The sequence below is a fragment of the Larus michahellis genome, chromosome 3 (genome assembly GCF_964199755.1).
Source record: "Larus michahellis chromosome 3, bLarMic1.1, whole genome shotgun sequence".
Classification (NCBI taxonomy): domain Eukaryota; kingdom Metazoa; phylum Chordata; class Aves; order Charadriiformes; family Laridae; genus Larus; species Larus michahellis.
The window spans coordinates 43785866-43813166 of NC_133898.1; the positions used below are offsets into that span (position 1 = coordinate 43785866).

The 27301-nt window shown below is 45.1% G+C and overlaps 1 protein-coding gene across 1 annotated transcript; it reads left to right on the forward strand.

The window, feature by feature from the left end:
* The first annotated feature begins 316 nt into the window (after positions 1 to 316).
* On the forward strand, positions 317 to 20592 carry LOC141740513 (protein ELYS-like). The gene is made up of 24 exons (XM_074579338.1): positions 317 to 437; positions 1157 to 1410; positions 3108 to 3288; positions 4083 to 4290; positions 5007 to 5123; positions 6090 to 6174; positions 9194 to 9341; positions 9992 to 10124; positions 10212 to 10393; positions 10775 to 10836; positions 11669 to 11797; positions 13565 to 13655; positions 13744 to 13833; positions 13996 to 14136; positions 14906 to 15010; positions 15785 to 15878; positions 16768 to 16891; positions 17013 to 17069; positions 18038 to 18184; positions 18276 to 18463; positions 18633 to 18777; positions 18873 to 19004; positions 20203 to 20350; positions 20438 to 20592. Exons 1-24 carry the CDS (start codon positions 317 to 319, stop codon positions 20590 to 20592), a joined length of 3237 nt encoding a protein of 1078 aa, XP_074435439.1.
* The last annotated feature ends 6709 nt before the right edge of the window (positions 20593 to 27301 follow it).

A 27301-nucleotide genomic window follows, 5' to 3' on the forward strand; every position in this document is an offset into this window, starting at 1 on the left:
CAGCTCCCATCTTCCTAACCTGTGTGAGTAGACTTGAACTCAGTGTATTGGGCTTTTTCCTGTTATTTCTCTGTTGATACGTCTGGGTCACTTTTTGTTGGTGATCTCACAGGCATCAGAAAAGCAAAGGATTCTCCTTTTGCTCTGCTGGGAGAGCAAAAAGTCTCCCCAGTGCCATTATTTGCAAGGAAAAGAGCTAGAGGTGATGTCTAGGGGATTTTTCACTGCATACTGATGAAACTTCTGTCACTCTCAAGAATAGTTCTGGCTGACGTGAGTCTAGTTGTGCAATTTTTTCCTGTATTTACAGCGAAGAATGCAAGACCTAACAGCTGAGGTAACGAGCAGTCTGCTGCAGTTTCCAGAGGTGACTCTTCAGGCACTTGGGGAAGATGAGGGAACCCTTGGCTCTGTGCTGTGCGGGAGGTTTTCTGGAGGTGAGCATTTTCCTTTAAATTTGGTCTCGGTATAAAGTTGTTCTTGCCTGGAGGCTACCTGAAGCCTCAGGTCATGGTATCAGCTGTGTCAGGTTGGTGCTGTTAAGAGGCATCCTGTTTAGAGAGAGAGAACAAAAAGGGTGCTTCAGCGATGACAAATGCTAATATTAAAACGTGAGTATAGTTAAACTTTGAAGTGGACTTTCCAGGTGATGTGACAGTAGAGCTGGGTGCCTATCTGGAGGTCTAGGCTTCTGTTAAGACCAGGTAGAATCTATCTACCTGAGTGTAAATGCAGGGATTGAGCTCATACTTCCTTTGGGCTGGCAGTAGTTCAGTGAAACAAAATGCCTTCGATTCTTCCTCTACGCTCTAAGACTTGTATTCCCATATGCGTTTAGATCATTTCTAGCAAAACCAAGGCGAATATGGTATAAAGGCTGTCGATCAGGACCTTGTCATCTTTATCCCAAACAACCCAGATTCTTCGGTGCGGGAATGACAAGTACAAATGCAAAATAACAAGGTGGTTAATTTTAGGAGGGATTGCTTGGGGATTTCAACGGGTGATTTTGAATCATTGACTAGAATGAGGTAGGTCGGTCTTCCTCTGCTAGGTACGTTTATTGAAGGAAAGGGGCAGGCACTGTGATTTTTTTTCAGCTGTTTTCAGTCTTCCGTTGGACATTTGCTTCAGTCCTCTTTCTTTTCTCTCACAGGGAGAAACGGCCTGGCGTGGTTGGCACGTGGTCCTCACCTTGAGGTGGTGAACTGTGTGACAGGAGAGCGGCTCTCTGCGTACCGTTTCAGTGGAGTCAATGAACAGCCTCCCACTGTTCGTGTGGTGAAGGAGTTTTCCTGGGAGAAGAGAACTGGACTGCTGGTTGGGTTGGAAGACGCAGAGGGAAGTGTTCTCTGTCTGTACGACCTTGGACTCTCAAGAGTGGTTAAAGCAGTTGTTCTTCCCGGGAGGGTAGGTACTTTTTAATTGGAGAAACGAAGCTTTGATGTTGTTAGGTGCTGCGTAGGCCTGTTTTAGGACAAGCTCTGGAGCGTCTCTTTGTAGGAGGTATTTTTTCTATCGTGCGTTAACATCCTGTCACTTGAGAGTATCCAGTCAAGACGGTGTTGCTGTAAAATCTTGGGCTTAGTGTGCCATTATTGTTGGAGTTTGCTGAGAGTAAAACAAGTTTTCTGGTTTTATTGTAGAGCACAAATTCACCTGATTCTCTCCTTCCACAAAAAGGCCTTGAAAAGCACCTTTTTTTGACCCTAATTGCTTGATTTCCATCAGAAATACCGTCTTTAAAATGGCTCAGAATTCCATAGTTGTGCTGTAAATGACTTCGACACATTGCCTTGAATCTCAGCCTAGCAAGCAGGCTGAGGAGAACACATTTTTCTGTTGACTTAGGAGAGGAAAAAAGAGCCTCTAGTGAGTTATCTGACAGAGTGTTGGGAGGTCACCTTTCAGCCTGCAGTCCTTGAATCTCTGCTCTCTGACTAGTGTGTTTGTGTAGATGGGACACACTGGTGTAATGTTGCTGATGTTTTCTGTCTTCTGTAACCCAGAAACTCAAATGATGTGTGTCCCCTAGCCTCATTATCTCAATGTAAACAAGAATCGGTGGAAGTCAATAGAACATCAAGATTCATTTTTATCATCTTAGAATCTGCAACAACTAACTAACTAACTTCTTAGCCAGCTTTCCATCAGCTGCTTTGGTTTGACTTGCTAGAATACAGGTGGAGTTTTGTTTGTTTGTAATGCTACAGTGTGATGACTAGTAGTAAGCATTCGTATTGGGGTCACTGAGAGAGAGAAATACGTGCAGCTTTAGCGCAGGAGTCTTTGTGTGCTCGTGTCTCTGCTCTAGCAGTCAGTGTTGTCCTGGGATGTGCTGCAACGTGTGCTGAAAGGTCTGTCTTCGCCTTGTGAGACAGTTGCGTGCAGACTGCTGGGCACGTGAAAGGGCAGTGTGCGCTTCCTCCTTTAGGTGGAGTCACCTTTTTATCTGAGAAGCTGCTGCTTTAGGCTGGCTTTTAACATTTTTCTCAACATTCGTGAAAGCGCTGGTGTGCATTTAAAGCTTCTTTTCCTTTATGTGGTTGTTACTTTTCTTCTAAATGCGGACTAGTGTGAATTTTACTAAGCTGGTCTCTCCCTTCAACGCTTTCTAAATACGTTTCACTCCCATGGAAATGGTGTGTCTCCCATGCAACTTGGCCGCTGCCTCGTCTGACTCTCGAGCCCTGATTTATCCTAACGCCCGTTTGTCAAAGAAGGCATAGACCGTATCGCGGTGCTGGTGGGCTGTGAGCGGTGGGAGACCTCGATGTAGTTGTGTTTGTCTGTCTTAAGCCCCTTGAATACGATAAAGTTTCTTGCGTATAACTGATTTTCTGTGTTTTCCTCCAGTTAATTACTGCGAAGTAGGAAATGGAAATTGCTAAGCTGTACTAATAGAATGCCCCATTTAAGTTGAAGTTAAGTCACTTACCCGCAGGAAATCTAGTAAATGGAAGGCAGTAACAGGTTTTTGTACGGGGCTTTTTTGTCTTTGTCTCTTTTCTTGATCTAATTGCAAACAATGCTTTGATGCTCCTGTATTTACTTTTTCTATTGAGCTTGTCAAAGAGCTCAAGTAGTAACTTGTAGTTTTCCTGTAGGTAACCGCTATAGAACCCATAGCGAATCACGGAGGACCCAGCGTGAGCACTCAGCACCTCCATCAGAGTCTGCGATGGCTCTTTGGGGTGGCAGCAGTGGCTACAGATGCTGGCCATCTACTTCTGGTTGATCTTAGTTTGGATGATTGCTCCTGCACTCAGAATGATATCGAAGCATTGGGTAAGCCTGCAGTTTTTCCACATGAATTTAAACGCAAGAAAACTTCTGTCTTCTAACGAAACAGTATGCATCCCACTTTGAAGACCCTTGTGTCAGACATTTCTGACGACTGGTTACAGGTGGCAGTTTGACATCGTATAGTCCTGACCTGATTAAACCTGGGAGTGTCTGACTGCTCCTCGCAGTGTTGTAAATGCCCCCTCCCACCAAGATCCCTGTGCCACTATGATTCTTGCCAGAGAGGTGTAGGAATTTTGCCACGTGAGCCGGTGCGGCCGCCTGGTAGGAAGTTGTGTTGGAGGAGCCCTGTTTCCCGGGAATGCTCTTCTGCTTGTGTTAATTGACTTGGGGCAAATTTTGGGCTTGTTTTTTAAAATAAACCCCACTTACCAACACCCATGCATTTGGATGAATGAAATCTCGAATAGGTGTACTCAGCTTGCATACACCGTTTTGGCTATTACAACAGCAGCTTCAGCAACTGGTGCCACTTCAAACACGAGGTGCCACTTCAAATTGCATCACGAGGCCCAAACTCCTGCTTTTCAGAGTCCAGGAAGAATTTGGTTACGCTTTTACCTAGCTTTCAAACGTGAGTGAGAATACTTGTCTGATCCAAGAGTTCTTATGTTCTTTGAAGACATACATAATGGCAATGGCAAAAAAAAGTGTTGCATAAATGGCTATTGTGCCTGGCACGGTAGCATTAGATGATAGGGGTTGTCACGTCAGTGCCTAAAATGCAGCCTAAATGGCATAACGTATTCATTTATTGCTTGGTTTTGTGTGTGTAGATCTAGAAGTTGTCACTAAAAATCCTGCTGAAGTTGCACAAAGAAGAGAAACTGCGACCAGCGAAGGGAGGTGTCTCTGTTTTCAACTACAAAATGCTTCCGGAACAGCAGTATCAGCCCTGTGCTACATAAGCAGAAGCAACCAGCTCGTTGTGGGTTTCTCGGATGGCTACCTGTCGCTCTGGAATATGAAAACGTTGAAGAGAGAGTAAGTAGGCCTTTACACTTGGCCATGCCTGGAGGTGCGGGGCTCTCGATTTGTTGCTTAAGGAAGTATGTGGATGTAAAGAGAACTTTTTCAGGGACTGAAGTGAGTATGAGTATAATCTTGGCACGTTCAGAAATCCTCTTCTGACATAACTTTTCAGTCATACCTGGATGAAGTGGTCCGCCTTCTCCCCAGTGGACTAGGATTGTTTTCCTTATTGTGCCTGTGGATTGAGGAATTGTGGGAAGCATGCTTCCTGGGGTTTTCAGAACCGGTTACTGCAACTGGGGCATCCATTGAAAGGCTGAAGTATGTCAGTGATGTGATTTTGGTGCCGATATTCTCTAAAGTGTCCAGGGTGAAACTAGTGAGACATGAAAACTCAATAGCTGACCTGTGCCTGAAAAATGTATTCTTTCCTGCATGTCAGCTTTGGCCGAAAGAGCAATCTCACCTGAAATATTTGGCTAACTTCTGGTCGGGATTCACTTCAGCAGATCTGCACTGACTCCCCAGAAGCTGTTGGATGCATAAATAGACAGTGGAGGAATAATTAGGTGGCAAGAGTAGAGTGTGGAGGTACAAATAAGGTTCAGAAGTCAGGAAGAACAATGCTTGACGTAGTCCAAGAAACGAGAAACTACCTGTGTTTGGGCCACTAGGCTCCCCTTTTTTTTTCTTTTTCGTTTTGCTTTTTTTTTCCCCTAAACCTGTAGGCACCACTCTCAGCTTGAAGGAGGGAGGATTCCTGTCTATGCTGTCACTTTTCAAGAGCTGGAGAATGATCCTCGCAATTGTTGCTACTTGTGGGCTGTTCAGTCTACGCAGGAAAGGTGAATAAAAACTTTAACTATCAGCCACTGAATTAATTCTTTTTGTTTTTAAGGATATTTGTTCCCATACAGTTGAACATGTGTATTTGTTGTGTGTCTGCGATTCTTTCCGGTACGGAGGGTGTTAAACTTAGAATGCAATTTTTACAGGATTTACCAGACGTGAAGAGGGACCTACTAGTTCCTGCCTTATGTCAGAAGGCAAAGCAACAGTGGCCATATTCTTCTGCTCGCATTCTCAAATGGTTTGCTTTTGTTCCTCGATGACCGCTTCATCATTTGTTTGATAGTCACACCGCGGTATTAAAATACCACTAGGAGCAGTTGAGGCTGCAGATCTAGAACACCAGACGTGCCCACACAACAGCCTGCCGCCCCTAAAGGCGGCGGTGACAGTATTGCCGATGGCCTTGTGCCAGCGTCAGCAGTCTGTGGAGCCTTGGTGAGCCAGTGCAGCTCCCCGGGCAGAAAACGATTCAGCAGAAAAGCCAATGGGTTCCTGCTGTTCTGCTGAATCAAATCGGACTTGGAAGGGTGCAGAGTGTGCAAGAGGGGGAGGGGAACTTTGGTGGTAAGGGAGGGGCAGAGAGATCTCTCTTTCTGCATCAGCAAGCGATTCCATCAGCTCAGCTGTTGGTAGAGTGGCAGTCTTTTAAAATTTGACTTCAAAGCAGTTTTGATGGAGAACTCTTCATTGTGAAGAACTATTTCCAACAATTCTTAGTCCATACAACATATTACAGCTTTCCAATTGTACGGTTGGCTTTTGCCCCTGAAGCTGTTAGTGTCAAAACGCCCTCCTTCATGTTTCAGTGGCTAAATGTGGCCGATGATCATGTTTTGGGAAGAGGTGGTGTTCTTTTCAGCGGGAGCATGCTATTAAGAAAACGTCTAGGTCTACTAACACGACAATGAGGACTATAAAGCAGCTTTGTAACCAAATTTCATAATTTATCCCTTTTTCAGTGAAGGGGATGTGGTGAGTTTACACCTGCTGCAGTTAGCGTTTGGTGACAGAAAACGCGTGGCCTCAGGACAAGTCATGTATGAGGTAAGAGGTGCATGCGTGGGAAAAGCAGACAATAGTAATTTTCTCTAAGGGAGTATCAGTTGAGTTACAGGGGTGAGATTTACCATCAAACTTCAGAGCTGGCTGAAAAAATAATAATGTTTTGCTGAGTCTTCTTGGGCACGGCCTTTGTCCATACCTTTTGGAAAGAAGGCGTACCATTTTATACTGCAGTGTCGTGTGTTCCAGCTAGATTCATCTGCAAAGAGCCAGTATAAATGAAATTCCTGAAGAGGACGTGGCTTTTGCAAATAAAATTATTCTGAAATACCAAATGAATGGCATGTAGGAAGAGAAGATTGGGCCTTGAATCGCTTGGTTTAACCAAGCTTCGGACTTGAATAAGCTTCTGTCTCTCTCCCTTTCTTAAAATACAGTCATACTCTAGTCTTTGCTGATCTTCAGTTTTATATTCTTGGTTTCCCTTAGAGCTTTGTCAGCCGGACTTCTCACATGAAATGCACCTACAGTGTCTCTTCAGTGTTGATCCTGACACTTAGTAGCTGTAAAGATAACTCGTTCTTCTTTTTGGCTGGGTGACCTATTCAATCTACTCTTAAAGCCAGGAAAATATGTAATTTGGTCAGAAGAGCGTACCTAAATGTTAGATCTGGCTCCAAGGAGGATGCGTTTAAAATACAGATGTGAGGTATCCTTGTATCTCAGATAGCTAACAGAGACAAGGCGCATCTGTTAGATGTGTAATTCCATTCAGTTGTACGCCTGGAAGTCTTCCAAAATCTTTTTGAGGGGACAGTAATCTTAGTTCAGAGCAAGTCTTTCCTCCTGATTTGGTACTTTCTCTTGCATATTCTCAATAGCTATGGAACGAAACAGGGGTGACTCTTGTATCGTGGTACTCTGGTTTTTGTAGGGACTGTGCCTTTTGATTTTTTTGGATTAATTTAGATTTTGAGTGTTTTGCTTATGTGTAGGAAAGGTGCTTCCTCATTTGGCACCGTTGCTTTTGCATAGATAGAGGTTAGGTGTTTGGAAAAGGTGGTGTTTCTTTAAAATGCATTATCTATCACGGTGACCAAGTAGAAGGATCTTCCAGTGATTCATGGCGTGCTGGATGCTATCTCTTTATCTTTGTTGATGTGCGGGACCTGTGCTCCACAGCGGATACTTTTAGTCTCAGAACACTTCCTTGTAGTCACAGATTGGTTAGTACTACATGACTGTCTGCCTGCATGGCTGTCTGAGTCAAGTTTCTTGTCCATCTTCAGGGGTAGAAAATTTAAGTGTCTCCCGTTTGCTAGGCCAAGTTTGAGTAAAGAAGGAGGAATCTACTGTTGATCCTTGTTCATTGGATAGAGTTCACAGGAGCTCAAAAGACTTTTTCAATACAGCAGTGCTTTTTGTTCCAGGAATTAGGTTTGAGGCTATGAAGCAGTGCCTCTTTGACTGTGTGTCATGGTAAAAGTCACAAATAGGACTTATGGAACATGTGGTACTGTGTTTTTCTATATGCGTGTCAAACTCTCGTCTCCATTGCCTTCAAGGCTGGTTTAAGTCTGCTTAAGTAATTAAACAGAAAGGTATGTTTAAGTAATGCTTCCAAAGACCTTTTTTGTACTGTCGCAGCAGTTGCTAAATCTGGTGCATCAAATCACGATTGTAGAGCGCATCTTTACCCTCGTTCTGCACAATGCTTGCGGATGGGCAGAGTATACACTCTCTACTTTGATATCAGAGTTTGACCAGTGCATCTCGTTTGAAAACTTGTTTTTGTGTTTTGCTAGTCAATGGAGTCATTACTTAACATCTCCCATACAATGGAGTTCCTTAGAATGACTTTGCCCGGCGTGGAAAGTTTAAAATGCACTGCTTTGCTTCAGAAGCATTTTCTTTTTAGTTATGAAAGACTTTTTTTAATTATTTAATTTTTCTTTTTAGACAACCTTCATATTTATTTGTAACACTTCCTGGAATCATTAAGAGAAAGCTCGCCTCTTCTCAGATTAGGTGAATTAGATGTATCCTATGAGATCATATGGGAATGTGTGGTTTCATGCCAGTTCGTTTCAGAGCTCTGCAAGTTTAGGAAACTTGGGTAGAATGTGGCGTTATCAGTTTATGGGTTGTGTGGGTTGGGTTTCTTTTTCCCTCTTTTTTTTTTTTTTTTTAATTATAGAGCTGCTATTTGTCCCCAGTACACCCGTTCATGTGTTGTATGGTAGACAGTTTGAATGAATGCTGTATTTGGAAAGACGGTATTTCACTTCATGCTTACTTAAAAAATGGCGCTATCAGAGGTTCAACACAATCGTGCCGGGGTTTCTGTGTATCTCAAAATTAGTTTGTTTACTGTGTAGTAATTCGTGATGCTAAAAGCCTTGGCCACGTGCACCCCGTGTCCTTTCTGGTTTTCCCTTTTGCTGTTGGCTGTGCTTGGTGAAGGAGCTGAGGGATATTTCACCCGTTAGTCTCTGACAAGATGAGAGGAGGAGCTGTCATAGCTTACGTGGCTTGAAAGAAGATTGCTAATCAGTATGAAGTTCTCACAGTAACTAGAGAGGGGTGCACGGTCACTCTGGTGGTGTGCCCATAGAAAATACCTCTTGACAGCTTTAGCTGCTCGAATGCTGGGGCTTCTCTAACTTCATCAGTTCTGCAATCAAGACATGGAGCAAAGAGCTTTGCATGCATGTGTGTTGCATCATTTTAGATATCTCTTTGTAGCGATATATTTATTTTTATAAAGAACATTCTTGGATGTCGCAAGGAATTCTGCAAAACATGTTTAGATCTGAATAATGTTAGGGAAATTCTAAATTTTGAAAAAGTGCAAAGCCTTTACAGCCAAACTTACCCGTTACGATTTGACACTGCATTCTCTTGCATGTCAGGCGTAGTTTCTATTTACCATCAGAAATAGGCTCATGCAAAATACACAGTATAATAAGCCTATTCTGTTAGACTGTCTTTCATATTTAGCCATAATGTATGTTTTTATCTTAGAATGACCTTTGCTCTCTTCTCTGATTTTTTCCCCCAGGGTTTGGAATACCGTGGCAAAAAGTTCAGTTTAGATCTCACGGGTGGAGTCTTTCCCTTGAGAGGCCAGATGAGTACTAAATTAATCAGCTGCCAGACCGTCGAAAAATTCCGCAGCGACGTTGACGGAGAGGATAGCGTAAATGAAGGTTTGTTCTGATGTCCGTGTTTGGTGATTTTAAAAGAAGTGCTTTTGGAACCTAAGCAACGAATGCTGTTCGGTCCCCACAGTCTGAAAGTCTTGCCTATCTGCATAGACTAGACTGTTGGGATTATTTACGAAGAAAAAATGGATGCTTAAGGTATGTGGGACTTCTTTAAGGGAGAAAGTGGGTTTTATTTTATGCTTGCTGACATGCTATCGCGATGTATGGTGGGGCCGTTTGTATGATGATGGTCAGTCGTTTTACTCCTCCAGCTGCCATCTTTGAACAAGAAGTTCAAACTCTCCATTGCTTAGGAATGTTACCAGAATTTTTTCCCTTCTTCAAACCGATGTCCGCATCTGCATCCAGATGGTAGCCCATCACAAGTGCTGTTCCCCAGGGCACTGCACTGGGGCCACTTCTCTTTAGTATCTTGACCAGTGATCTGGACAAGGGGACAAGAAAAAGGGGCAGTGTGACTGAAACCTATCACAGAGATGTTTGCTATTCCGTAATTACTGTGATCACTCTTAGGAAGTGTTGTGTTTCACGAGTGACAGAACAGAATGAAGCCAAAATAGAAAGTGGTGTTTTAAAACTATTGGATCTATCGTATTTTCTACAAGTCAGAAACAACGTCTTGTCTTTTACAGTCACGTCTCCTGACACCAGTGTCTCAGTCTTCAGTTGGCAAGTGAATACGTACGGTCAGGGAAAACCATCTACTTACCTGGGTGTATTTGACATTAATCGCTGGTATTCTGCTCAAATGCCAGATTCAGTAAGGTAGATTTTTCTTCAGTAGTTTTCCATATGCCTGCCAATAATTCATTTGAATGTCGGCATTTAGCTTACGCGCTTGTTTTCTTTAAGGCCGGAAGAATTCCCTCATGAGTGCCCCTATTTTGCACTGTGGTCGCTGGATACCGTAGTGAGCGTGACTTCTCCGAAGCTCCTTTTGGATATTCTGGTCCATGAGCGGAGTCTAAGTCGGGGAGTTCCTCCTTCTTATCCACCACCTGAGCGGTTTTTTCATCCAGGCAACTATAACTTTGGTAGGTATTTCACTGCTTTTGAGAGTGATAAGCTTAAAATGAGGTCAAATGCCATTCATTGGTTCTCTTGTTCAGTCATTGTTTGTCATTCAAAACCCAAACCAAACCAAACAAACACCCAGTCCCCCCCAAACCCAACTCTGATCGCGTTGTACTGACAAGGTATTTACTATTGTGAAACATATCTGACAGCCGGCTGAGTTTTGGTGCTTTTGTAATGTAGCCGGTGAAGTGGTGCTGGTTATAGCCTGAAATGACTGTGAACTGAAGCTCAAAGCACTCAGTTATATGTTTCTAGATACCGGTGTGTAAAAAATGTAAACTGGTCATGCCATAACTGTGAGAGTACGGAAGGTTGTCAAACGTTCCCTGTTTCTGCAGATGGTACGTGCTTGCTGACCTCCGGAGTCGTTCACATGACTTGCACCGGCTTCCAGAAGGAGGTGATCTTTTACTGTATCTTTATTGCGAGTGGCAGGAGATGTAGCTTTTCTAAGTTTTCTGTTGCACTGCTTTCCGTGTTAGGGACCGTTTCATGCTCATCCTGCCCGTCCACACGCATAGTTGCAATTGTATCCTGTCGCCAGTTGTATGCAAATGGTAATGTTTTAGGTCCCCTCTTGGGACTGTACAACTGCCGTTGTCTCCTCTTGAAGCACGATCGGGGATTGAATGTCTAGAAAGGAATGCAACGTTGCTCCAGGAGCAAGAACAAAACCACTGTAGAAGGCGGGGAAAGGTGTTACTTCTTTATTGCCCCTCAGTCGAACTGCCTGCATAGTCTTGAGTTAGAGTTTTGATCCCCAATTCTCTTGAAAAAGGAGGGAATGGAGAAAATGAAAAACCACATAACTGTTTGAGGAGTGAAAATTTTGTTTTCTCCCAAACTCGGCCAAATTATAACTTCTGAGCCACGGCACAGATTGTGACAGATAATTTTGAGTGAAGTTTCAGCTCACTAAATGTTTCCAACATGAATCGGCTTCCATACGAATAGGCATAGAAAGGATCTTCCAAAGCGTGAAGCTGCATGTTAGCTGAGCTTATATAGAATGTATTTTGTGTCAGTGTTGAGGGAAAGAGCAAGGCCTGTGTATAGACAGAGAAGGTAGAAAAGACTTAATTACGCAGATTGCTAACCTAAAGCATCTTAGTGGTTCAGGCTGTCTGACGGTGTCAGTGAACATTTAGATTCTTCCTTTTAGAGGTTATCCAGAAGCGTAGTGACGGAATAACAATGCTGTCTTAATCTGTGGTTTTCGATTGATGTTTCAGACCTTGAATTTTTTGAAGAAATCTGGTCCTTCAATATGGGAAGCCATTCAGGATAGCTACAATAGGTGTCTTGTAGCTGGCTTGCTGTCTCCAAGACCAGTTGATGTCCAGCCATCCAGTTTGAGTCAGGTGAGTGCCTATGAGGGAATCAAGGGGGAAATACATCCATCTGGTCTGACAGGGCTGGAGGGGCTACAAGACACGATACTCCAATTTTTGGATTCTTTGCAAAGTTTCTTTGAAATACAGGCGTGACCTGAGCTAGCAGAAGTAATCGTATCCTTAGATCCAAAGTAGTGACTTTGACTGGGAACAGCCCTAAGAGATCTGTCTTTAGAGACCCCTCTCTTAATTCGGTGCCACACACAGATGCGCACAAGGAAGCGTGCAGTCAGTGCTGGTCATGCCCAACATAACGCATGTGTCCCCCAGAGTAACCCCCATCCCTGTCAGTTTCTCAAAGCAGTGGTTCAGTGCAGTAGCCGACGATGGGGGCGTCTCACTGGGATGCGAGCTCTTGCAGACGTCGGCTTGCTGCACTGTCACTGTGCGTGATCATTTGCTTCCAAGGAAGTGGGCTGTGGTAAAGGATTACTGCTGTCAGCTCTCCCTGGCAATTTCTTCACGGCTTGCCCTCGTTTTCCCTTCATCGGTAGGCTTTTCTGCATCCTCTCCGGGCGGATCTTCACCTCTGTAGCCTCTGCCTTGTGCTGCAGTAGCCCAATTTGCTCCTCTGAGACTGCCCTCTTGCAGCTGCAACACCTTAATCACCTTTATCTCATGACACTCGCTACCTTCTATGTGCTTTATGCCACCACAGTGACTTCACTCCCCCTGCCATAGGTTTTCCATTTGCAATGCACCAACCTTTCCCTGGAGCAATCAGCAGGAAGGGGAGAGCAGCCTTCCCGCTGCCCTCCTCTTCCTGTCTCCTGCATTCGTCACCACATTTGTGGACGTGTGTTAGGACATGAACGCTTCTGCACAGTGTGGTAGCTCAAAGAAATTTCTTGGCAAGCTGGCCAATGGTGTGTTTCCTTGTCTGAAACCAGTTTTCAGAAAAAGATGGCAATATCACATGTGTGTTCTACATGTGTAGAAGTCGCTTTGAATGTCATGATTTTGCCTAGAGGGGAAAGATACTTTTGAATGTGTTTAAAAAAACCCAACCAACCAAACAAATCCCATCCCAAAAACCAAAGTAAAAACTTACGAAGGGTCCTCTCACCTGAGAGAAGTACGAGAACACCAGCTGAGATAAGCTACTACTTAATATCGCGCGTCTGTGCATACCTGTGATTTATCCTTGTAAGGATTACCACTACACTATAATACAGTATTTGAAGAGCCTAACATTTAAACCGTTAGGATGTAAATGTTTCGCTTCTTTTCTGTCACGTTACAAAATTCCAACGTAGTGTTTTGGGTGTCAGAACTGCTTCATGTCTTCATAGTCTAGAAAGCTGCTTGGCCGTAGCTTCACTGTTTCCATGCAAACGTTGCACAGTTGTGTTTGTCCTGTCCCCTTCCTGCGTTCCTGATGGCAAACTTATCTGCACAGATGTGTAACGCGTATTAGCAGAGGATGTTTCTGGACGTAGTAAGTTGGAACTCAGTACGTGAAGACTGTAATGCAGAGGCACGCGAAGAAAGATTAGAATTAGGCTGCAGTAAGTTGAAATGTCAGAGGAAAAGTGTGTTAATGTGTTCCTCAGAGCAGTGAGCAGTCCAGCCTGTGGCTGGAATTAAGAGAAAGGACGTGGCATTCCTGGCCTGTGTCCTGATTGACTTTGTGATGTCTGAATGAGTATGCAGTTAGAAAGAAACATTTACTGTTGATGGTTCACATGGTGCAAGTAGGTAAGATTCTCATTTGAGTTTGTCTGTTACGTTTAGGAGGAGCAGCTGGAAGCAGTATTGTCAGCTGCTGTCCAGACAGGTTCTGTGGGACTTCTGACTGGATGCATTAAACATTGGATATCTGAAGGTAATACTTCGAACGTTGTTTTTTTACGTGGTACCTCTTTGAGTTGGAGCCTGTTGATTCATTTCTTTTTTGTTCTCTTTGTTTAAAGAGCAGCCAAGGTCTGCTGGTAATTTACGGTTTGTTCTTGAGTGGACATGGAACCAAGTGATCTCTACAAAGGAAGAATTTGACCAAATCTGTGAGTACTAGTGTAGTCATTCTGCAAACCTAAAGTCGTTCTTTCTGATTGAGCTTCCTCAGTAATACGCCGCTATAGGATATTGCACGCGGTCCTTGAAGTGCGCCTTGAAACTCTGGAATTGCTCTGTCGGCTAACGATTTAATATTTATTCTTGAAAAGGTGTTCCGCTGTTTGACGGCTCTTGCAACTTCATTGACCCCCAGACATTACGGTCTCTCCAGCGCTGCCAGTTGCTTTTGAGCAACCTTAGCACGGTCTTAAACTGTTTTCTCACAGAAGCACAAGAGCTTACTGAGAAAGGTTTGTAGTAGTGCTACAAAATCTTTGGTATGTTTTATTAAGATTTGGAATTGTGGCAACATGGGCTTTTGTTGTTTTTGAGGATTGGAAGACAGTCACATTTAGCTGGGAGAAGGGGCTTAAAGCTGAGCGCTTGGGACCACCACAAAACACGCATGGAGTTCAGGGCAACAGTTTATGGTGGAGCTCATGCAAGGGGGTGGGGGAGGCTACATTCAGAGAGAAGCTTAGTAGGCAACTGGGCTGAAATTACAGCAACCGAATGTGGTATTGCTGAAAACTATTCCTTTGAGTTCTTAGCTAGCAAGTTCTAGTTGCATGCAGACACTGTGTTGCAAATTGCTAAACAATACGAGGGAAGCGTAAACGAGTAACGTGCAAAGTAAGTTACTTGAGTTTCTACAGCTTTTTCTCTTAGAAATGGTTCTTGGCCTATTGAGAAAAGAATATCCCTTTGCTATCAGAAGAATCTCTGCTACGTGAGAAACAGATGTCTTATTCCTGCGTGCATTTAGTAGTTCAGGCTTTGGGGCTTTTTTTTTTTTTTTTATTTTAGCCTTTAGTGAGTTTAGTTCTTTATAGGGGTTGCTTTTTGTTTTGGTGGTGATAGTGGGTTTTTTCTTCAAATAAGAAAGCGATACAGCGTGAAAAACGCAAAGACAAAGATTTCTAATGTGCTATTTTTATACTTTTGGTTTAGTAGGATGAAGGGAGTTTTGTGCAAATGAACAGAATTGCATAACACTAATCATCTCCTGCCTTTTTTCAGGTTTTGCAGACGTGACAAATAAGCAAGCGGTAACCGGCCTCATTTCTTTGTATGCACGAGTGGTCATCTGGTTCTGTCGATCCGGTCTCCTTCCAGAGGGTTTAGGTAAGCGTGACCTGTCATACGTTTGTAACAAGGCGACCATCCAGTGAGTGACTCCCACGAACGCGTGCTTAGCCATGTTTTTGTAACGGTTTCGTCAGGAAGAAGTCGTGCTGGTTCAGTGGCAGGGTGTGCTGAAGTTCTGTGGGTGAAGTTGAGATTTTGCTGGGTTGTCAAGTACACGGCGTAGAATGAGGCAGGCAGTTTCTTTCCTGGGTGGATTTTAGGAATAGCAATGGACCCCTGACTTCAAGGCGCTGCTTGTGTCCACAGCTTGAACTACTTGAGATTTTAAACAAAGCACTATTAAACAACAAGTACCGGAATGCTTGTTTTTAGAGTGAGAGCATTACCTGCATGTTTTGAACTTTCTATCAGTTGCTTGAGGAGAAAGTACACCTTGGAAATCCTTCTTTAGTTGGATGGATTAGAAATTCCATTGTCAGCCTTAATTGTCTCACAAACAATTGTTTTAAACAATGGTTTTAAAACCATTCCCTTTGAGAACTGGGTGGTTTTTTTTATAGTGAACTTCAGCTTACCCTACATGTTGTGAATGCTGCGTGAACTGTAACCTTGAAACGGCACTTGGGGCAAGAAGGAATTGAGTCTTGTCTCTTAGAGTTCTTTTAGCAAAGGCGGAAAGAGGATTGGCTTCTTTCAGAGTTGGAGGCTTCTGATGCTTAGCTTGTACGATCTTCTGTCTCTTTAGGCAAAAATTTTCGTTTACAAGTGTGATATGACTGCTTTAACTTGCTTCTGCTTTGTTGCCTGTAGATGACGATACGCGTTTGTCAAGACCTTTCTACAATTATCCTCTGATTGAGAGCTACTATACTGGTCACCGACAGAAACTTGAGCGTTTATCAAGGTAAGAGCTAGAGGAAGACTCTAGAACACTTCCACGGCAAATTCAGAAGTGGAAGGGAATGGCTTTTATCTCAACAGTTGCATGGGCTATGCGTAATGCCGCTGCCAGCAATACTCTTGACTTCAGTGACACGCGTGTTCTGTTGAACAGAGAGGTTACTTTCCTGTGTTAAAACGTTGCTATCTACCTCTGCTTAGTACCACTGGTTGGTATCATCATTTTTCGGGAGTCTACTTTATTCATTGGCTAATGTGTATAATTTCTGACTACTGAAAAAGGCCATGTGATTAGGACAGGATCAGTCACCTCCATATGACCATATGACCGATTATGACCACATGACCAATAGAGGGTCATAACTGTATTGGCCTAAGTCCCCTTCTCACAAGTACGTGGTGTGATTTCGTAAGATGGTTGGAGTTACATGGAGTTGGCACGCCTCGCACTCTCCTGGCTGTCGGATAGAAGTCACTTGCGAACGTCAGCTCTCTTTCCTGGACTAGCTGCCTAGCACATAGGCGGCATGCCTTGGATTAGCCGATAATAGGTTTTTCTTTGGAAATTGTACTGAAAACTGAATAAAGACCTGACCAAGCTTCGGCGATGGCACTGTGACCAAGAGGCTGCAAGGTGAGTTAAGGTGGAAGCTGCAGGGTAGGAGGTATTGACTTCAAAGTTCATCTTCCTTGGCTTACTTCTCAAGTAACTTACATACAGGCTCGTGTGTTCCTTCGAAGCACAGAGCCTCTAGTGTCCTTTTTCTGCTTTGTGCCATCGGGAGATTAAAGGGCAGGGCTGCAGTCAGCAGAAGACTGGAGGAAAGCCGTTACACCGGGAGGCTGGAATTAGTGTTTAACTCTGTCCAAATCCTTGCTACCTTTTGTTCCAGAGGAAAATGGGACTCGGACTGCTTGATGGTTGATGGAATGGTTTCCCAGTTAGGAGACCAAGTGGAGAAGCTGTGGCGGAGAGATGCAGGAGGAACTGGGAAATACCCGCCTGCCAGTTTGCATGTGAGGGTCCTGTTCACTGAGAACAACAACAAACGGCCGCCCTCCCCGCCAAACCCCACCCAAAAGCCAATGATTTAGGGAAGACAGGCGTTTTTTCAGAACTGTTAATTTTTCATTTCAGGCACTGCTGGATCTCTATTTGCTAGAAAGCATTGAAGAAAACTGCAAACACGCAATTGTATCCTTTCTAGTTATTTTTATTACACCTTCAGGGGATGCACATAAATGTTCTTCAGTGTTGGTCGCCGACCTGTTTCATGACATTTTTTCATTTATGCTTCAAAGACGATGCAAGTGAAAACATTTAGTTTAGCGTTAAGTTGTAGACAGAAGCGCTGTTTTATTTCTTTGTACTGTGGATTTTTGATGACTTTTTTCTTAAACGTTTGGTTGCAAAAGTCTTCTCCGATAGGGAGAAAACAGTTTTAGTAATAAGGGTTGAAGATATAAAATGTCCTTAGTTTTTCTCCAAATTTAAACAGCGTTTAAAATTGTCTAAAACACCCATGATGGGTTATAAAACAATTTCTGTTTCAGAGCAAAAGGATTTCTAAGAGTGGTTTACCAGTGCCGGATTTTTGCTGAAATCACGGGTTTTTCAGCGCAGCTCACGGTGCTTGCTTTGGTTCCGTTGAAAGTGCAGGCACACGGAATAAGCAACAGGGAGAAGAGAAAAGTCATGGGGCAGAAACTTAATTTTTAAGCTGCTGAAATACACAGCCTTGCTTTTGCTGTTTGTTGCCTAACCCGCGAGGGGAGCCTAGAGAGCAAGGGGCTTAGAAACGCTTATAGCCCAGAGCTGTCTTGTTAGATGATGTCCCTAAAAACGGACGTCAGAAAGAGAAAATGACGCTACCAATGAGTGACCCGCATACTGGTTTAAATCCAGTTTTAATCATTCGGAGCTGAGCTGTACTGTAAGGATGCCACAATTTACACTGTTTTATAGACGCTGGACATGAGGGAAAAACCCAACTGTGGAATTTATTTGCTGTAATAATTGAGCGTTGGATGCTCCAATGTTTTGAATGTATTTTCTGCTTCCTACCACTTTTATATTCTTACTTCATTATGGTTTTCTAAAGGTAATGTGATAAACTTTTGGTCTTACAAACTGATTAGCCTTAATGAGATACCTGATGTCAGACAATTTACTTGCTGCTGGATATCAAGCGTTCCTTTCCGAGTGAGACAGAAACTTCAATCGACTCCTTCGCAACTGCCTTTGGCATCCCCTGGGGACTTGTTAAGCTTGTTGAAGGTTTTTGGCTTCTAGATCACAATGATTACGAAGTAAGTATGGTAGAGTTGAGTTAGACATACATTGCAGTACAAAGCTATAATCTAGAAAATGATTTTAAAACCCGATCTCTAACTTGTACAGAATTCACTGGCCCTGCTCTTTCATCCCGCTACAATCAAAACCGCGTCATGGCAGCACAAGAGAATTATTCAGTCCCTCCTGTGCCAAGGGGAGCATGGGCAAGCCCTCAGATACATCCAGCTGATGAGGCCACCCACAGCAAGCAGCGGGGAAGTGCAGCTTCTCCTCACTGTGTTGCTCTCCAATAGGTAAAGAAATATACCCCACCATTTTGTCACGCAAATCTTGTGAAAATGGAGAACAAAGAATAGAAATCATCATCCCCTAAGTTTCCTTTAAACTTTGAGTACAAGACTCTTGGGGCATCTCTTTGGTTATGCTATTAACATCCCTTTACGTCTGAAACATTAATTACAGGTGCATGGTGGAGGCTTGGGGTCTGTTGCACCAACATGCCGCTCAGGCAAACTTAGAAGACCTCTTAAAACACATGTACGAAATGTGCCGGGAGATGGGCCTGATGGAAGACTTGCTGAAGCTGCCTTTCACAGACACCGAACAAGTAAGTGGGAGCAAGGAAAAATGTTCATCGTCTCTTTGAAAAGAGAAAAGGCAGAGTCATAACAGATTTTTGGAATGATTTTTTTTTTCTCATAGGAGTGTTTGGAGAAGTTTTTAAGGACCAGTGCTGGTGTTCAGAATCAAGAATTCCTTTTAGTCTACCATCTGCAGCGTGCCAACTACATTGCAGCCCTAGAGCTGAATCAATCCATGAATGTAAATCTTATGGTAAGCGTGAAAGTTCTGTTCTGTCAAGCGTGCAAGTTTCTGCTGGGTGTTACTAACTGGTTTGGATAGTACTCAATAAAAATCCTGCTTTGTTTTTTTCATACCAGTCTTTGAAACACTCGGAACAAGTTTCTACACCTTTGGTTACAGCTGAAGCTAAATGTTGACCAATATACGTCACTACTCCAAAGCTACTCTATGAAGCTATAAATTAAATGTTACACACCACTGTTGACCCCACTGAGAACAGTTTGTTTGCATCTGAGGAATAAACATGTATCTTTCCCATCAGCCAATCTTACCATTCCGTTATTGAGATACGTATGTTATGCGTGGCTTAGATTACTGGAAGTTGTTTGTGTCACTCCTTCCTGTGGGATGACGAGTAGGTTGTATGTCATCGCTTGTGTCTTGCACGCAACTGTATTTTTCTAGCTGAGAGCAGGCTAGATGCCAGTCCACAGGTTAAATTTCTGTGGGTTTTCTTTGTTTTTTTAATTTCTGCGAGTTATAGTGTGCTCTCCAATTCCACAACTTTCATTTCACGGCTTTTATGACAAAAATTCTTGTCTAACCTCTATTTCTCAAAATAGCCAGATTACATTTTGTGTTACATGAACTTGTGTTCTGGATTTGTGACGCGTTTGCTGTTTTCTGGAATCATAGTTTTCCAGTGACTCAGTCTTCTAAGGTGGTTTTGGAAGTCGTAGGTCCTGCATTTGAAAACTGTCATGCGGCCAGGTGGTGTGCGTAGGTCGCTTTTTCTTGCTTGTTTTAATCTTCACATCATGTTGTCCAGGGTAATTTCCAGTTGTCCCGTATATTCAGGGCAGTGGCGTTTCAGGAAGAACAAGGGAAAGCCTGCTATGTAGTAAGTCGTTTGCAAATTGCAGGTGATATCAGAAAATTGCAGGTGATAACAGGTGTATCAGAAGAAGGTTCTGCAGAGTGCCAGCATTGTTTTAACTTCAAGTTGTAGGCTCTGTTGCTATTCCAGTCTTCCTTCCACTTTGCTAAAAGTACCAGGTGAAATCGGTGTGTGCGGATGGGTAGAACTTGCCGCTGTTCTGTGCAGTGGAGGTGTTTTCCCACACCCGTAGAGGAAATCTGCTCACTAATGCGAAATAGCACGGAGAGGTCTGTGCAAGGAACTTCTTGTAATTAGTTAAGCTTTTGCTTTCCGCTTTTCCTTCATCAGAACGACGGCGATCATCGCTTGACCGACAGAGCAGTTGCCAGAAATTCTCTATTAGCCCAATATGGCAAGATCCTTCCACGAATTGAAAGGCAGCTGGCCGTAGAGAGAGCCAAGCTTTACCATTTGCCTGCACTGGCCTCAAGAGAAGGTAACTTTTAGCGGGGGGAAATAGAGGGGAGAATTCCCTGTCACTTGGATGACACCAGGCTGAAATTTTTCCCCTCTTGCTTTCCAGTCTCAAGACCAAAGCCATTAACTCCAGTAAGAAAACAAGCTAAAGCAGGAAATGTGCGTCGAAGACCAAATTTTCTGGCGAAAATATTGTCCAGAATTAAAGAATCCTGGGCAGGAATGAAGGAGAAAACCGGTTTCTCACAAGGTGGATTTTAAAGATGCTGTCGTTTTTATAGCTGCTAAACGTGCTGTTTCTTCAGCAGGATGTTTCTAAAATTGAGGATGTTTCTAAAATGGGACCTGTTGAGATCCAAACAGGAGAGCAAGCAGTTGGGTTTCAACAGCACCCGCCAGTCCCTCACTAGAGACAGGAACAAGAAGAGACCTTAGATGCATTCACTTATTCAGCTCGTCTCAGCTTTGGGATTTAGGACAACACTGTAGAGAAGATGGGGCTGGACTTGGGAATACGCAAATCCCTCATGGGAGTCAATGGAAAATTTGGGATGGGAAGAAGGCAGCAGGTCACAAAGCTTCCGCAGTCATTCCCGTAGCAGCGCAGTGAAGGTGTTTCTGCTTGCGTTATAACTGGTGGGTACTGATGTAGATGTAAGCGCCTGGTTTTGGCTTGTGGGCCCTCACTGAATTTAGGACAAACTGCTTACTGCTTTCTTGTTCGTAGATTTGTAAGCATAAAAGGAAAGTTTACGCAGACTAGTATTTCTTGACTTTAGTTTTGAAGCATGGCGTGTTGCTAATAATATATCGCTTTCGCAAGTTTTGACGAGGCGGGAGGCAAGAAAATAAGCTGATTCTATGGAGACTGCTGTTGAGGGGCTGCTTCCTTCTGCCGTTGTTGGCTAGCACTGCAACTTAGAGGGCTGGGCAAAGGTCTTTACACGTGGATTCAATTATCCCGACCATCCGAGTCCCTGGAAATAAGTAACGGTTACTGCTTTTGTTCTCCCCATAAAACCCCGAGTATCTTCACGTGGATCTAGAAGGAACGAATACTTGCTCAGCACAGGGAACGGGAAAAGACGAGGTGGAGCTATTTAGAATATACTGTGTTGTCTCAGGCAGTCCAAGCGATTCCTTGAAGTGCAGGGTTGAGCTGTCGGATGTGAGGGCTGGCCAGTTTGACAAAGTGTTGCCGACTGGAACTTTCAGCTTTTCTCTCATCGTTGCCTTTTACCCTGTTAGATGCAGAGTGGGTCGCCGTGTGGGCATTTGTCGTCAGTGCAGGAAGTACTGCAATGGGATGATTTCTGCCAGTTGTGGCTACAGCTCGCATTGTAAAACTGCTCACTTTGTCCAGGAGTGGTGGCAAATCGTAGTCAGGAACAGAAATACCAGAAACGGGGCACGCGATGGCGTACACTGAACACTCTCTTCTCTGTCCCTTAAACACAGAAGCTGTCGTCGGTAGCAGAGAGTACACTGTATGTTTCTGACTTTACACCCAGCAGTGATCTGAAAGGAAAAGCGGCATTTCACTGTCCTCAGTTTCATCTGTGTGAGTGTGAAGTCAGTCTGTTTGGTAATGACTATTGCATTAACAGGCTTTTTTTTAACTGTAGGTGGTGGAAGATAGTGCGCTTAAGTCACCAACCTCAGAAGCAGCACCGGCAACACCAGGATAAAGTGAAGGACATCCATCGGGCGATCGTCCATACAGCTAGGATTCTCCAGAGTCATAGTTAGCATGTTGTTTGACTGTCAATAAACATTGTTGAATGTGATGCAGCTGAAGGAGACGGAGAGCTTTTTACACCTCAGAGTAATTTTCAGCGACAAGCGTTGTAATAAGGAATGCCCCCCAGCCCTCCTCCTCTCGCTTAGCTTTTGTAGCTGAGCAGACGGCAGAGGGTATGGAACATCCCTTTGGTCAGTTTGGGTCAGCTGTCCTGGCTACGTGCCCTCCCAGGATCTTGTCTTTTTTCCTCCTGAGTCCTTTCTCAGACCCAGCCTTCGCACCGCACCCCTAGCAGCTCCCTCTGCATCTCCGGGATGATCAGTTCGCCCTCCTCTACGAGCAAAGGAACCCAGAATATCTTCCAGGAAGGAGAACTCGAACCCCACGTGGACTGATGGCGTAAGGTGGGCTGTAGTTAGTGATTTTTCCAGTTAAAGGCTTTACAGACCGTGATTACACTTGCAGTTTTATAGAGTTTGCTCAAACTGCTTACGTTGAGAACTGGAACTGCAAATCAGAATGGCAGACTTGCATTTGGTCTTAAACGGCTATGTTAGGCCTTCTGTAACGTCACCTGCCTGCCTGCAGGAACACTCGGAATTAGGAGAATTTGAGATTTGAGGTTTGTGCGGTGACGTCATCCTGGGAGCTTCGTCCAGTTTTGTATGGACTGTATCTATTTCATTATTTCCCTTTTGATTTTATTATTAGGATTTCATGAAAGCAGTTTAGTTTCTCCTAAGCTCGTAAATCTCTCTCTACCTCTCCTCCTCCTCTCCGTGTACGAGAGGTTGGGGGGGAGCATCTGTCGCCGGCCATTGGCCAATTCGGCCAAAACCACGACAGATTTATTGGCGCCCGACGTGGGGCACGAACGCAGCTCTGATAGATTGCCTGAATAGTTTGAATTCCAGCTTGTTCAGGGAGAACAGAGAGTTCACAGCATGTCGGTCTTACGTGAAATCTGGTATCGTGCCTTTAGAGAGCTTTGTATGAAGTTAATGGACGCAGTGGGGTTTAAGCGGTCAAATATATTGCATGGCCTGTTTCTCGTTTGTGTTTGGACGCGGTGGTCTAAGCGTGCCACGTTGGCGTGGGTTTGCCTTCAGAGGTATAAAATAATTGCTTGGATAACGGTTCTGCCTGCCTATCTTGGGCATCTCGTGATGGAGGCTTTTCCTAATTACACTTTCGGGATGGATTCTTTTCCTAATTACGCTCTTGGTCGTACCTGGGGAAAGTTGACTTTGCCCTTCGGTGATGATGCCAAAGCGACAGTAACAGAATCGGGATGAGAAACCTTCGGGCCGTTTCGAGAGTGAAGGTTACTTTCATTCGTACGTGATCCTGTTGTCGGTTTTCCCGAGTGTGTTGCAGGGCTGGTTTATTGTTAAATATCGGTGCAGGAGTGAGTATGATGTGACGTGTGATCATAGAATCATAGAATTGTTGAGGTTGGAAGGGACCTTTAAGACCATCGAGTCCAACCTTTAGCCTACCCTGACAAGAGCCACTTCTAAACCGTGTCCCTCAGTGCCGCATCTACCCTTTTTTTAAACACCTCCAGAGATGGTGAATCCACCACCTCCCTGGGCAGCCTATTCCAATGTTTAATAACCCTTTCAGTGAAAAAATGTCTCCTAATATCTAATCTAAACCTCCCCTGACGTAACTTGAACCCGTTTCCCCTCGTCCTATCACTTGTCACCAGGGAGAAGAGGTCAGCCCCCATCTCTCTACAACCTCCTTTCAGGTAGTTGTAGAGGGTGACAAGGTCTCCCCTCAGCCTCCTCTTTTCCAGGCTAAACAACCCCAGCTCCCTCAGTCGTTCTTCATAAGGTTTGTCCTCCAGGCCCCTCACCAGCTTTGTAGCCCTTCTCTGGACACGCTCCAACACCTCAATGTCCCTCTTGTAGCGAGGGGCCCAAAACTGAACGCAGTACTCGAGGTGGGGCCTCACCAGTGCCGAGTACAGGGGGATGATCACTTCCCTAGTCCGGCTCACCACACTATTCCTGATACAGGCTAGGATGCTGTTGGCCTTCTTGGCCACCTGGGCACACTGCTGGCTCATATTCAGCCGGCTGTCAACCAACACTCCCAAGTCCTTTTCTGTCGAGCTGCTTTCGAGCCACTCTGCCCCAATCCTGTAGCGCTGCATGGGGTTGTTGTGACCCAAGTGCAGGACCCGGCACTTGGCCTTGTTGAACCTCATACCATTGGTCTCAGCCCATCGGTCCAGCCTGTCCAGATCCCTCTGCAGAGCCAACCTACCCTCAAGCAGATCAACACGCCCGCCCAGTTTAGTGTCATCTGCGAACTTACTGAGGGTGCATTCAATCCCTTCATCCAGATCATTGATAAAGATATTAAAGAGAACCGGCCCCAGCACCGAACCCTGGGGGACACCACTTGTGACTGGACACCAACTGGATTTAACTCCATTTACCACCACTCTCTGGGCACGGCCATCCAGCCAGTTTTTTACCCAGCGAAGAGTACACCTGTCCAGGCCATGAGCAGCCAGTTTCTCCAGGAGAATGCTGTGGGAAACAGTGTCAAAAGCTTTGCAAAAATCCAAGTAGATAACATGCACAGCTTTTCCCTCATCCACTAAGTGGGTCACCTTATCATAGAAGGATATTAGGTTTGATAGGCATGACCTGCCCTTCACAAACCCATGCTGACTGGGCCTGATCACCCTGTTCTCCTGCATGTGCCGTGTAATGGCACTGAGGAGGATCTGTTCCATGACCTTCCCAGGCACCGAGGTCAGACTGACTGGCCTGTAGTTCCCCGGATCCTCCTTCCGGCCCTTCTTGTGGATGGGTGTCACATTTGCTAACCTCCAGTCAGCTGGGACCTCCCCGGTTGTCCAGGACTGCTCATAAATGATACCAAGTGGCCTGGCGAGCACCTCCGCCAGCTCTTTCAATACCCTTGGGTGGATCCCATCCGGCCCCATAGATTTGTGCACCTCCAGGTGCTGAAGCAGGTCCCTCACCATTTCCCTTTGGATTAGAGGGGCTTCATTCTGCTCCCCATCCCTGTCTTCTAGTTCAGGGGTCTGGGTGCTCAGGGAACAACTGGTCCTACTGCTGAAGACTGAGGCAAAGACTTCATTAAGTACCTCAGCCTTTTCCTCATCCTTGGTCACTATGTTGCCGGCCCCATCTACTAGAGGACAGAGATAATCCTTAGTCCTCTTCCTATTGCTAATATATTTATAGAAGCTTTTTTTGTTGTCCTTGACAACAGAAGCCAGGTTTAGCTCCAGCTGGGCTTTGGCCCTCCTGATTTTTTCCCTACATAGCTTAACTACCTCTTTGTAGTCATCTTGAGTGGCCTGCCCTTCCTTCCAGAGGCCATAGATCCTCTTTTTTTCCCGAAGTTGTAACACTAGCTCCCTGTTTAGCCAGGCCGGCCTTTTTCCCCGACGGCTTGTCTTCTGGCACATGGGGACAGCCTGCTCCTGCGCCTTTAAGACTTCCTTCTTGAAAATCATCCAGGCTTCCTGGGCTCCTTTGCCCTGGAGGACTGCCTCCCAGGGGACTTTGTCAACCAGGCTCCTGAAAAGCCCAAAGTCCGCCCTCCGGAAGTCCAAGGTAGCAGTTCTGCGGACCCCTCTCCTTGCTTCTCACAGAATTGAAAACTCTATCATTTCATGGTCACTGTTCCCAAGACAGCCTCCAACCTTCACATCCCCCACAAGACCTTCCCTATTTACAAACAACAGATCCAGCAGGGCACCTTCCCTAGTTGGCTCTCTCACTAGCTGTGTCAGGAAGTTATCCCCAGCACATTCCAGGAACCTTCTAGACTGTTCCCTCCCTGCTGTATTGTATTCCCAGCAGATGTCCGGCAAATTGAAGTCCCCCACGAGGACAAGAGCTCGCGATCTTGAGACTTCTCCCAGCCGTTTATAGAATATTTCATCTGCCTCCTCATCCTGATTGGGCGGTCTATAACAGACTCCTACTACGATATCCGCCTTGTTAGCCCTGCCCCTGATTCTTACCCATAAACACTCAACCCCATTATCACCATCATTAAGTTCAAAGCATTCATAACACTCCTTAACATACAGGGCCACACCCCCGCCTCTCCTTGCTTGCCTATCCTTCCTGAAGAGCCTATAGGCATCCATGGCAGCACTATAGCTATGTGAGTCATCCCACCACGTTTCTGTGATGGCGACTACATCATAGTTTCCCTGCTGCACGATGGCCTCCAGCTCGTCCTGCTTATTCCCCATGCTGCGTGCATTAGTGTAGATGCACTTCAGTTGGGTTAATTGTCCTACCACTTTCTTGGGGGGACAGGCCCTGATTTGCACCTGGTCATTCTCGGACACTACTGTGGTTACCAAATTATCACTACTCCTTGTGTCTATGCTGCCACACAATTCACTATCCCCCACCATCGCTGAGGCAGGCTGCAAGACCTTGCTATCACTTATACCCATGAGCACTGCTATGTTGCTCCCAGGCACCACTTTTGTGATCCTGGTTTCGTCCCCATCCCCCATCAAACCTAGTTTAAAGCCTTATGGATAAGCCCTGCTAATTCTTGTCCCAGTCTCTTTCATCCCCTTCGGGTTAGGCTTCCCCCGCCTGATGCCAGCATGCCTGGTTTCCTGTAGATCAGCCCATGTTCAAAAAAGCCAAAGTCCTGCCGGACGCACCAGTCGCGGAGCCAGGAGTTAATTTGCTGGCTCCTCCTATTTATCCCCTCGTCTACCCCTGCAAATGGTGGGATAGAGGAGAACACTATTTGTGCTCCCGATCCCTTAACCAGCCGTCCCAGGGCCCTAAAGTCATTCTTCATTGCCCTCAGACTTCTGGTACCTACTTCGTCACTGCCTACCTGAAATATCAGTAGCGGATAGTAATCTGATGACTGGACCAGGGAAGGGAGTTTCCTCCGTATGTCCTTAATTCTGGCCCCAGGGAGGCAGCTACTCAGATGTTGCTACTCAGGTGATGTTGCTACTCAGACCCCGGGGCCAAAGCCAAAGACAGCAGAAACTCGGGCAGCCCTGCCACCGAAAGCTGCAGTAGGAATTCAGACAACCCCCCCACGGAAAGCTACAGCAGAAACTCAAACAACTCAGGTGACTGCCCAAGCCGCAACACAGGCACAAACAACGCCACCGGCCCCGACACCAGCCCGAGCGGCATCGGCTGCCCCCCACCGGCCCCGGCATCGGCCAGGCCCACGGCGGCTGCG

What these genes read in the sequence shown, in the direction of transcription:
- LOC141740513 (XM_074579338.1), top strand. Translation starts at nt 317, where the DNA reads ATGCAAGACCTAACAGCTGAGGTAACGAGCAGTCTGCTGCAGTTTCCA. An exon ending in CAGGACAAGTCATGTATGAG is followed by an intron (nt 6,175 to 9,193) that starts GTAAGAGGTGCA and finishes TTTTTCCCCCAG; the next exon opens with GGTTTGGAATACCGTGGCAA. An exon ending in AAAACTGCAAACACGCAATT is followed by an intron (nt 17,070 to 18,037) that starts GTATCCTTTCTA and finishes ACCTGATGTCAG; the next exon opens with ACAATTTACTTGCTGCTGGA.